Genomic DNA, 12653 nt, shown 5'->3' on the forward strand with positions numbered 1-12653 from the left:
CGATTAGGTCACAACCAGGACAGTAGCAGGAAGATACAGTATTTTGGAGAACTCATTCCACACCAGTCAGAAGTATTTTATTAAAAAAAAAAAAAAGTGAAACACACAAAAAAACCCTTTTAATCAGAAAGTCTGATTAAATTCAATGTGAACTCAAGTTCTCAAAAACCCATTGGGGAAAGTCAACAAATACATCTGAGAAAAGCAGGCAGCTGCTGACAAGTCTTTGGTGGAGAAGTAAGTTCATACTTAAACAAGCTGCCCTAATCCTAATGATTATCAAGCCCAAGTTTTGTTTTTCAAAAATAGGTTTCAAGATATCCCAAGGAAACCATACAGACACCCCCAAGAGTACAAAGATATAACAGTGAAGTTTAAGGATAGAGGAAAAGCCAAATATGACAACACACACAAATAATCTATAAAATAAAATAAGCCTTTCAATCCTAGAGGAAAATGGGAAAGCCTCGTGAATATAATACATGTGGGACGAGGACTGATGCGGAACTACCCTAAATATTTTCCCAATGACTAAGCCACGGAATGACAGCTCAGGACACCATTCACAATTAGTTTTACATACCATAGGAATGTAAGTTACAGTAATGTTTTTTTCTACTCAATTATCATTTCTTCCTTTTGACTTTTTCCCTAATTTTCTCTAGCAACATTTTTCCTTTGGTTTGACCAGTTGAACTCAAAAGGCTTGGAACCTAAAGTGAGTATCAACTCTTATTGAAATAGCACTTAGGAAATGCAATCCTAGAAAAGGCAGATTTTAACTGAAGTGGCTTGACCCAGTTAAGCCCCCGCTCTCAATGGGACGATGTCCTCCACGTTCATCACCAGGTGAACGGCTTCCCTTGGCCGGCTCCCACGACCCAGCAGGAGGCACGGCAGAGCCATGCGCACCGGCAGCCCCCCGCCATTTCTGCTTTCAATAAATACAAAAAGCATCATTTTAAACCATTTCAGTAAAATAAATAAAAAATATTGCATTTCTATTGGCCTGTTTCGCCTCTCTGACCGGCTTGGAGTGGTGTTCGTGACAGAAGACACAACAGTTAATTGGTTGCTACTCCACGCTCCTTAGGCTTCAATACTTCCCGCTCTTCAAGCCTCAGCACCTTTTTTGCGGCAATAATGGTATTCTTCATCAGCATTGCCACTGTCATGGGACCAACACCCCCAGGGACTGGAGTGATGTAACCGGCTTTCTTTTTGACTCCTACATAGAAACAGGATGGGTAGACTGCCTTAATTATGGCAAAGGAAATATATGCATCTTAATGTGCCGTGGAAGCAGTCAAAGAAAAAGTAATATATATAAGCACCTTCGTAAGCCTCAAACTCATTAAAAAAAAAAAAAAGTCCTATCTACATTACTCAGGGGTAAAGGCTTTTGAACATACTAAAAAAAGAACATGCATGTAATACGAGTTGTTCAATGAATATTTATACATCTAAATAACCTGTAACTTACCATCCGTACTTTTCCTCCATATTAAATCAGTTTGAAAAGAAACACCTCAATGGGTTAACTCTATGTGAGGTATAACTATATTTATTATATTATTAATATTAATATATTACCAATTAATACCTGCCTACAACATTTTCTTACTTTTATTTACTATTTATTGATTATATTTATTTAACTATACTGTTTGCCCAAAGCACCAAAGCCAAGTAATTTTCTGGAAAGTGAGAAGTAAGATTTTTTCTAACCCAATCTTAAAGGAAAAATACTTAGATACCTAGGCTTGTGTCTGATTGCTTTATTAGAAATAGAAAACTAGAAAGGGGCGCCTGGGTGGCTCAGTCGTTAAGCGTCTGCCTTCGGCTCAGGTCATGATCCCAGGGTCCGGGGATCAAGCCCCGCATCAGGCTCCCTGCTCAGCAGGAAGCCTGCTTCTCCCTCTCCCACTCCCCCTGCTTGTGTTCCTGCTCTCGCTGTCTCTCTCTCTGTCAAATAAATAAATAAAATCTTTAAAAAAAAGAAATAGAAAACTAGAAATAGGTTTACCAGCCCAAAATTGAGATAAACATGATAACTTAAGAACTGAAAGGAGAAATCTACTAGTATATTTCAAAATCCAGGAAGGTGGCTCTTTCCTGGACCATTTTTAACATTCCAGGTCTGTGATCCCTCAACATGAAAATGATAAATCTGTAACACCTTCTAGGAGACTCAATGGTTTCGGAAAGTCAACTCATTAAATTTTTAGACATGTTAAAAGTGATGAAGTCGTTTTAATTATGAAGTAACCCTAAGGAAAGAACAAACACCTCCCTGAAAAGTTTATACCCGGTCCCCATAATTTTATGATATAAACAATTAAAATGGTTCTAGAATGACTATAATTTAAATTTCTCTTAATTCATGTGGAATGCATTTTGAATTACCAGAGTAACATAAGATGGTTTTATTTTTGCTTTTTTTTTTTAAAGTAATTTCTACCCCCAACACACAACCCTGAGATCAAGAGTCACATGCTCCACGGACTGAGCCAGCCAGGTGCTCCCAGAGTAACGTAAGTTGAAAGTAAATGATCTGTCCTAAATGTCCATTAAAGGTAGTATTTACTGATTTTATATTTTAAGAAAATTATACCATTTACCTTCAAAGTCCACATCTCCAACTAACTTGGGTTTAGCAGTGATGGGATCTTGAACTCTATTTATTCCCACATCGATGACTGCAGCTCCCTCCTTGATCATATCTGCTGTGATCAGATTTGGAATGCCTGCAAACGGAGAGAGGAATGAGAGGAATGATCACTAGTCATGAAAGGAAGATTCTACTTGTCAGAGTCTTATCTGATTTCAATTTTAAGAGACCTGGAAGAACTAATTAGCTTGTTTGATGAAAACCTGTAAAAACCATTAGCCAAGAAACGACTGAAACTCCATACAGTAAACAGACATATTCAGAGGTTTTTGAAGCAACATTCACCCATCAAGTCAAGATTGGAAGGCCAGAAACCAAGGCCGCATGCACCGTTCTTGCCTCATCTCTATGGGCCGCATACAATATCACGGCTAGGAGAATGGTGAATGGGGTGGCACAGAGGCAGGCAAATTCTAAGATAAGAGGTCTGTCTTCACCCTTCTGAGGTGAGGCCCTTCCCTCCCCTCCCTGGGGTCCTACCTGCAGCAGAGACCACAATGTCTGCAAGAACCGTGTGCTTCTTCAGTTGCTCTTTGGGGGTGTATCGATGAGATATTGTCACAGTGGCGTCACCTAGGAATTAAAAAATACACGTCTTGATTTCTGAATCAAAGCTGAGATTGGATTAGGTCTCGACTAGGCAACCCATTTTAGAAATTCACCAACTCTGAAGCAGTAATTGACTTAATTCGTGTACCATATTTTCTGGACAGCTAAGTACCAGTTACTTTTGAGCAATTAATACCTAGTTTCTTTTATTTTTTTAAATCTAAATTCAATTAATTAACATAGAGTATATTATTAGTTTCAGAAGTAGAGTTCAGTGATTCATCACTTACATATAACACCCAGTGCTCATTCCATCAAGTGCCCTCCTTAATGCCCATCACCCAGTCACCCCATCCCCCCACCCACCTCCCTTCCAGGAACCCTCCGTTTGTTTTCTGTAGTTAAGAGTCTCTTATGGTTTGTTTCCCTCTCTGATTTCATATTTTATTTTTCCCTCCCTTTCCCTAAGATCCTGTTTTGTTTCTTAAATTCCACATGAGTGAACTCTTAAGATAATTGTCTTTCTCTGACTGACTTATTTCACTTAGTATAATACCTTCTAGTTCCATCCACATGGTTGCAAATGGTAAGATCTCTTTTTTGACGGCTGAGTAATATTCCATTGTATATATATACCACCTCTTCTTTATCCATTCATTTGTCAATGGACATTTGGGCTCTTTCCAGAGTTTGGCTACTGTGGACATTGGGGTGCAAGTGCCTCTTTGGGTCATTATGTTTGTATTCTTTGGGTAAATACCCAGTTTCTTATAACTTTTATCCCCTCATCCTAGCTCCACCCTTTGGAATCATTTAAAATTAAATTTATTCCTTATCCTATTTGGCAGCCTTTCAAGAATCTTACCTTTCCTAAGCAAAATATCACTAGAATTATTCAAGGTTTAAATTTTTTTTTCTATCAAGTGACACAGAATGGGATACTATGAACTGTTTCTTAGTTCAAACTATCAAAGCCATAACTGAAAATGTCTAATTGCCTACAACCATGCTTACATTCAAACTCAAATATATTTCTGAGGCATATCCATTTCTGTACTAGTTCCCTAATAAATGAATATAAATAGTCTCAGGTGACAGGAGGAGTTCAGCTTCTCCTACAAAGATTACTCCCCAAATATCTGCTAACAAAATTACAACAAATACAAATACAAAGTTTAACAAACACAGGACACCCTGCAGAGTTTCGCACATAAGGGAGCAGGGAACACTCCTCTGAAAGCCGTTTCCTTACCTCCAGGACGTTCGTGCGCCCCATCTGTGTGGAGCAGCATGGCAATGGGCATTCCAACATTTTTTGACCTCCCAGCCACAACCACATTCTTCCCTAGGGTTGGAATGCCTATGAAGAAATATATATATTTACATGAAAAGGAGTACCAGACTATGCTAGAAGGAGCACCAAAGAAGGCAGACAGAGGGCCTAGGACATGAATCTAACTGTGATAAGGAAGGGAGTTACTAAGCTTGTTGCCTCAACAGTCAAGGGGGCGCATCACTTGCTACACATCCTGAAGACTAAAAGAACATGAGAGAAAGCACCCTGGAAGCTACAAAATACTATATGAGTGTGTACTATCAACCCAATGAAACCTTATGTTTCCTTTGCGGAGGCTTCTGGATTAAGTAGCAACAAAGTCAATAGAGGCAACCACAGGGAGAGGCAGGCTCTGGGAGCAGGACTGGAGGACGTGGGGCCCAAGTGTCCACTCTGCAACTGTAGGCACTGTTACCACTGGCGAGTACTGGTTTCATGATCCTAACACATACATAGTTGTATGACTATGGGATATACCTACCAGTTCGCTTAATTATTTCCCAGACACCCCACGGGGTAGCCGGTAACATGGAGTACTGGTCCAGACACATTCGCCCTACGTTAATGACATGAAAGCCATCAACATCCTTGTCTGGGGAAACAGCGTTGCAGATCTTTCGCTCATCGATGTGCTCTGAAAGAGAGATCAGAGCAGCGGCCTGAGGTCACTGTCACCTAGTTGGCACCGCCTGACTCCAGCTTAGCTGGTTTATCGCGCAAACCCATTCCCCTTCCACGACAGGCCTCCATGATTGACTTCTTGGTCTGCACAGAAGGAACACACACCAAGCAAAGCCAAATGCCAGCATCAAAGGCAGTATCCTCTTGTACAGCTGCTTCCCTCCACTGCCATTTTGTATCAAGATCTCAATTCCGAGTCAAGGAGTAATTGGTATTCTGAGTAGGTCGGTGCATACTTAGTAAAATATTCACTCTCTCGAGTTTACCTCCCCTTTAAGTCAGATCCACGAGGGGCCAGGTGTATAAAGTAGCTAAGAATCCTCTACTCCTCAGAAATCATTCTAAGTGATAGAGTCCAAAACTCACCTGGAAGAGGCAGCTGAACAAGGAGGCCATCTACATTATCATCATTATTTAGTTTATTGATTAAATTCAACAGTTCTTCCTCTGAAATTGAAGCTGGTTTCACAATTGTCTCACTGTTGATTCCTATAAGAAAATTCCAAGGTTAAAAAAAAAATATCGAGGCATTTAATGAGCAACGCTATGTTGCCTGCCATGGTATTCTAACATAGAGGTTCTTTATCACACCCAACCCTGGTAGCTAAAAAGCCCCAGTCAGTTCCCAAGGCACCTAAAAAATTAACTTCACAAATATACACTCTAGAGAACGCTGGCTCAACAATTATCTACATTATTCTACACTATCCTCATGAGCTTCAATTTACAGAAAAGGAGGCAGAGGCTCAGCAAAATTGAAACACAAGCCATCTAGTGATGAAGGCAGTCCTTCCAGTTCTGGAGTCCATGTTCTTTCCACTGCACTGTGCTTCCTCCCAGTGTCTTAAAAAGCCATAGCTTGCCATTTTCTAGAGTTTCTAAAGATTTTTCAAAGAAAAGGGCAGGAGGCCTCAATCCCGTGATACCAAGGACTCATGGCCCAGTCAATGGCCCAACCACCCCAGTGGTTTTCACAGCCTTTCAGAAGGAAGGGCACCCAGGTCTCATACCACCGACCCACAGGGGAGCAGGAAGAGGCAGAGCCAAGCCCACCCACCCGAGGTCTACCGTCACACAGAGTCTGTGGTACAGCGAGACCTCGAACACGAACCTCCCATCACCCAGACCCTCAGCTTTTGCATTCCAAACTCTAACCACTGCGTAATTTTTTTTTAAGATTTATTTTTATTTATTTTAAAGAGAGAGAGCATGCGAGCAGGGGGAGGGGCAGAGGGAGAGAGAGAGAAAATCCTCAAGCAGACTCCCCGCTGAGTGCGGAGCCTGATGTGGGGCTCAATCCCAGGACCCTGAGACCATGACCTGAGCTGAAATCAAGAGTCGGCCACTTAACTAACTGAGTCACCCAGTTGCTCCCCACTGCATGATTCAATTGGCTGTGGACCCAGTTGGTAGAGAAGCCAAAAGCTATTTCCCAGAAGTCAGTCATTTCCTTCAAACCTAGGACTGTGTTCTAGGTCACATCACTGAGGCCTCCTCAACCAAATGCTCAAACATCTCAGCCAGACTCTCATGTCTGTCAAGGAAAACAAATATAAAATGTGGTCAAGGTCCCTTGTCTAATGTTAAGACTAAAGACAGAATTTAGCTTATATTCCAGAAGAATATATTCCTCAGAATATATTCCTTCCATCCTAGTCTATAAGCCTCCCCAGCAGATAGGCCTAATTTCTTTATGACCACATTTTGGATACAGTTCAATCCCATCAGCCTCCTCTGCTTGAGTCTTCTAAGCAGAAGAAAGACTCATGAGTGCCAATGGAGTTTGCATCAGATAAGCCACAATTTGACGGCAGCCAGGGTCTGCGAGTGACACATACCCACTTCTGCAGCGGCCCGGGTTTTGTTGAGGACGTAGGAGTGACTTGCAGGATTCTCGCCCACCAGAACCACACTCAGGTGCGGCCGCTTGTTGCCCGAAGCCACCCATTCTTCCACCTCCTGCCACACTTCCCGCTTGATCTGCTGGGCCAGCTTCCTTCCAGAAATGACAACGGCTTCATTTCTGCAGAAGGCAACAACAGTCACAAAACCAAATAGCTTAAATTTTTGTGAAAAGTAAAGATCAGACTCCAAAAAAAAAAAAAAAAGCTTATTAAACACGCCAAACTTAAAGAGTAGATTAAAACACACGGTGCCTAAGCTGAGGGACAACAGAAATCTGAAGGGCAGTTTCAGAGTGGTAAATCTGTGTACAGCTACATGTTTGGGGATAACGTTGACTGAAATACTATCATTACCCTGAAGCTTGGAGAGGTTAAGTGAGTGACAGCTAGTACTTGGCAAAGCTGGCCCTCATACCCAGCTCAGTCTGAATCCAGAGTCCAGGTTCTTACCGCTACACCATCTGGACCCCTGATCAGTGACACATTGATAGACCCCTCCCCCCCCCAAAAAAAGCTTTCCACTGTTTTAATTTGCATTGTTTTATTTGACCCGTCACCACTATGAGGTTAGTGTTTCCTATATGCTTATATACCATTTTGTAGTTTGTGTTTTGCCTAAGTTATTAGCATCCAGCCATGTGTTTCAAACCATTTCCCAGTTAAGTCAATTGGCTTTTAATTTCTTTTTTTTTTTTAAAGATTTTATTTATTTATTTATTTGATAGAGAGAAAGACAGCGAGAGAGTGAACACAAGCAGGGGGAGTGGGAAGGGAGAAGCAGGCCTCCTACTGAGCAGGGAGCCCGATACGGGACTCGATCCCAGGACTCTGGGATCATGACCTGAGCCGAAGGCATCCGCTTCACCGACTGAGCCACCCAGGCGCCCCTGGCTTTTAATTTCTATGATGCTTTCAAATATATAAATTATGTTATGCAATTAAACGAATAGACAATGTTCTGGACAGATCAAACCTCAAAATTACCACTGCTCCCCACAGCCCTTCCTGGAGAAGACTTTCCCAGTAAGAATAAGGAGGTTCCATGCCATGGGTGGCAGTGTGCTCTACCCCGGGACCCCAGTGGCCCACCCACAGCTGACAGATCAGGAATGGCTATCGGACACCAAGGACAATTTCTAGGCCAGCCAGCGGTCCAGTTGGTGCACAAGCTCAGAGCAACAGGAGCAGTGGTAAACTAGCCTGGTAAGAGCTTCTCCCTGAAACACATTCACACACTAGAACCACAGAGGACCTGTTGGTGGGAGGAGCTGAAGACAGACATAGAAAAAAAGTAGAGACAGAGAGAATAGAAGTCACAGTCATGGTAGGACAGAGCAAGAGATGCAGAAACTGCTACTGATGGGGCAACGAGAAAACTCAGGGTCTGGAAGAACCTCCAGTTCCCAAAACCATGTTCCGATCTCTGAAAGACCACTTCTTCCCAATAAGAACTGTTTATGCAACTCTTCCTGGGTTCTAATGTGGAAGATTCCTGGTTTTCTTATTTCCATACATGGCCTTATAATAAAGTTCCCAATACTTAATGTAGGATGAGCAACTGCTCTTTTAGCATAAAGGTCTAGTGGAAATAAGTCTTCCCCTTTTGTTTCCTTTCTGTCTTCAGTATCACAAAGAATGCTTCAATCTCAAGACCAATGAAACACACAGTTGTCTGAAATATTGAAAAAGTTTCCCCTAATAGCACATATTTAATTCTCAGGGATAACACCAAGGTACTCGATATCCTGTATGGTCAGATATGATTCATTCTTTTTTTTTTTAGATTTTATTTTTAAGTAATCTCTACGCCCAACATGGGGCTTGAATTTAGAAACCCGAGATTAAGAGTCGGACGCTCCACCAACTAAGCCAGCCAGGTATCATTCATTCTTAAGACCACTGTTAATTAAAATGAAATTTTATTTTATCTTTTTTAAAGATTTTATTTATTTATTTGACACAGAGAGACAGCGAGAGAGGGAACACAAGCACGGGGAGCAGGAGAGGGAGAAGCAGGCTCCCCGCCGAGCAGGGAGCCTGACGCGGGGCTCAATCCCAGGACTCTGGGATCATGACCTGAGCCAAAGGCAGACACAACGACTGGGCCACCCAGGCACCCCTAAAATGGAATTTTAAAGCTTCAACAGTCTTTAAACCTTCCATGCTTCTTTTCCATTAAGATTAAACACCTACTTTAAACCAGATTGAAATGTCTTATATATAAAGCAGTAATTTTATATCTAAACTTTATATTAATTTGTATTTGTATCTTGGGAGCTTTAAAAAGATAAAATTTTATAGCAAACAGCACTTTCACCCAAATTTTATGTAATGATACCAGCATAGCACAAAATATATAATAGCATTTCACATACACCCATGGTATATTAAGGAACTGAAAACATGTTAACATTCACAAATCAATTTTAAAACTAGAGTTGAAGGGGACTTCATTCAAAGGGCTTTGGACACAAACACCTCTGGCAACACTCCTGGGAAATAGCCCCAGTACAGAAATATATTCCCAACCCTGCAATGCTGTAGAATGAAAGATTACTTTAAAAGAGCTTATGACAATGATTTATAATGAATGAAATAACATATATAAAGTGCAAGGCATATATATTCAATAAAAATTAATTTCTTACTCTCTTCCGTTGGTTAGATTTACAAACACACACGCCGCATATCCTTAATATATAACATATATATTTACTTACTCATAAGGATATGTGTGTAAACATATATACACACATATAAATATTCAGTAAAGTCTTAAATCACATTTCCTTAAAAAGTTCCTTTTGAGGTGGCTAGTGAATTAAGCTCAGGTTGGGATCTCAGGGTTGTGTGCAGGGCCCTGTCAGGCTCCGCCCTTGTCTCTCTCCCTCTGCTCCTCCTCCACCCCACCCCACACTCTCTGACTCTCTCAAATAAATAAATAAAATATTTTTTAAGAAATTGAAAGCCATGAACTTAGACAAAATGGTAGCAGCACATTTGGGCTAAGACTAATCTACTACAGTTAAAAACAGAGGGTTCTGGGAGAACCCAGTGTTCCAAGTCCCAAAGGCAGGTTCTGGATGTTACGCCAATTAGCTTTAAAAAAAACTGTCAAAGAGCAACTAGAACCAAAAACAAAGCAACAACACAATGAGTATCTTCTGTAATATCAGCTGTTTTAGCCCTCCTCTGCATATACAACTCTGCAAAATGTGAAACAGTCCTGCCAGTGAGTCATTACCTCATTTCCCATCATCTCTTTTGCCAAAGGGCAGATAAAGTAACTGCTACCTCAAAAGAAACAGAAATAGAGGCTCAGCTCAGTCCCACAGGGAATCCAAAATGTATTAACTATATTAGCTAACACTTATGTAGGAATTAAATGCTTTTCACAGATGTGTTTAATAATGGGTTAAAATTACGAATGAGAATAAAATAAAATGAGTGAACAGATGAAAAAAGTCACAAGGACTGTTCAAATAAAATTCAAAATCCAGCTCAGTAGCATCTTCACTTTCCTAATTCAATAGCGTACAACACTATAATTTTCCATAAAAACAATTATCAGGTGCATTTTACAGTTTATGATCAGGTTATTCTGGAAAGGGTTCGGTTGTCTACTAATTAATTACATACAAAGGGGGATGGAACTAACATCTATTAAACACTAGGTATTTTGCTATGAGTTTTACATACATTACTCTCATTTACCTTGGGGTTATTATACTAACTATAATACTATTATACTATTATTATACTATAATAGTATAATAGTATACTGTTATACTACAGAAGGGGAAAGTGAGGACAGTAGAAACAAGATTCAAACACAAACCTCTGCCTCCAAAGTCCATTTTCCCCTATACCCCAGTCTACTATAGTACTCTCTCTCCAACCACGAGTTTATGTTCCTGAAACCCTCCCCCCTCAAAAGGAATTCATGCAGACTCATAAAAGATATTGTTTTACATTTACTAGCCAGCAGTGATCAAAGCAATACAAGGAAACCATAAATACCATAGTATTGCTTTCAGAGATATGGAAGTCTACTTGTTCATTCAGAAACGTTAGTGAAAGGAGGGCATCTGTTACTGGAGAGTGAACAAACTGGTCCAGTTTTCTAGGTGATGAATTAGAGGATCTTTACAAATCTCTTCAATCAGGAAAGCCACAGGCACACGTGGCCAGAACTCAGGAAGGGAGCAGCGGGAAAGAGAACAGACAGTAATGAGGGATGGGGCTGAAAGGCAGGTCAGGGTCAGAACAAGAAAAGCCCTGAGTGTCCCGGGTCTTCTTTCAAGAACGCATTAATCCTCATTCTGTGCTACGACAGCATCTTGGCAATGTTTCTAACATTTTTTTTTACACTGAGTGGAAAGTACACACGTGTTCTGCCCCTTGACAGGTAAGGGAGTTCGACTAGGAAAGAGGACTTATGATCATCCCTGAATTCACACAGCCTAGCCAAGTGCCAAGATGAAAGAAGGGGCTGCTATAACAGGGCTCAACTCGCTGGCAACGCAGACTCTAAAGATGGGCGAAGGAGTGCGCAGATTTAGGGAGAGAAAGCACAGGCCCCCCAGCAGACTCTTCAACCTAGGCTTAAGAATGGGAGTTTGAAGTCTAGAAAGATCAGGAAAAACCCATTACCTCCCTAAGAAAAGGCAAACAGAGCTCTTCTCTCCTCCTCTCGGGTTTTTTTCCCTTCAATTTACCAGCCTGGCAGTGACTAGCTCCGGGTGGACCGCATCAAAGCTCTGGTGACCCCAGCACATTTATTCTCTTGGCAGGGGAAGGGGCAGCTTGGAGAGCTGCGGGAGCCACATCCACCTCCCGAAGGAGGAGGGAAGAGCGGGTACCCGGCGAGCAAGCCGGCTCTGGGATTTCATCAGACTGCACCAACCTCCTCTGCCGCTAGGATCCCGACGCGCGCTGAAGGCTGCTCATTCAGAGTCCTTCCCGGCGCTCGCCGAAGCGTATGCTCTGCTTGGCCAAGCGGCTCGGCAACACCGCCAAGGGCGGCCGGCAGGTTCTGGCCGGTAACCTCCGTACGGTCCCGCGTAAATCCGGGCGCCCCAGAGCCCGCCTGCACCTTCGCTCTGCACCGTGGGCCCCGTCCCGCCTACGGACTGGCCCCGAGAGAGGGCGACGCCCCGGGGCTGCAGAGACCGGCTCCCTCTGAAAGGCGGGCTCCGGGCATCAGCCCGCCCCACGGAGCGAGCGCTCAGGTCGCAGACTGCGGCCGCGCTCGGCTGCCACGTCGCCCCATCACCGCCCGGGACAGAGATGCTCGGTAGAACGTCCCTCGGCGCCCCTTCGGAGCCCGGGCGGCCCCCCACCCTCGGTTCCCCTCGGCTTTCGGCGCTGACCCAGCTCCCGGACCCTCTTACCGAACTACCGAGACGTGGAAGGGGCGATGACGGAGGCGGCAGCTCTGCGCGGGCCGGAGCAGCCGGGTGGCCAACGTGGACACGACGGAAACAGCAGCCATCACCCGCGCCAAGGTCCG

At 42.8% G+C, this 12653-nt stretch overlaps 1 protein-coding gene across 1 annotated transcript; it reads right to left on the bottom strand.

Annotated features, from left to right (window-relative positions):
* Positions 1-1032: 1032 nt before the first annotated feature.
* Positions 1033-12635, bottom strand: MTHFD2 (methylenetetrahydrofolate dehydrogenase (NADP+ dependent) 2, methenyltetrahydrofolate cyclohydrolase). The gene is made up of 8 exons (XM_021699207.2): positions 12535-12635; positions 7076-7260; positions 5604-5726; positions 5038-5190; positions 4473-4580; positions 3152-3244; positions 2622-2747; positions 1033-1228 (listed from the first exon to the last, which is right to left on the bottom strand). The coding sequence occupies exons 1-8, from the start codon at positions 12633-12635 to the stop codon at positions 1065-1067; spliced, it is 1053 nt and encodes a 350-aa protein (XP_021554882.1). The 3' UTR covers positions 1033-1064.
* Between the last annotated feature and the right edge of the window lie 18 nt (positions 12636-12653).

Source organism: Neomonachus schauinslandi, chromosome 10, assembly GCF_002201575.2.
Source record: "Neomonachus schauinslandi chromosome 10, ASM220157v2, whole genome shotgun sequence".
Lineage (NCBI taxonomy): Eukaryota > Metazoa > Chordata > Mammalia > Carnivora > Phocidae > Neomonachus > Neomonachus schauinslandi.

Excerpts from the sequence above, each read along its gene's own strand:
- MTHFD2 (XM_021699207.2), bottom strand. The coding sequence starts at position 12,635 with ATGGCTGCTGTTTCCGTCGTGTCCACGTTGGCCACCCGGCTGCTCCGG. Across the intron at positions 5,727-7,075 it reads CCGGGCCGCTGCAGAAGTGG|GAATCAACAGTGAGACAATT; the intron begins GTATGTGTCACT and ends ATTTTCTTATAG. Across the intron at positions 1,229-2,621 it reads TGGAGATGTGGACTTTGAAG|GAGTCAAAAAGAAAGCCGGT; the intron begins GTAAATGGTATA and ends GTTTCTATGTAG.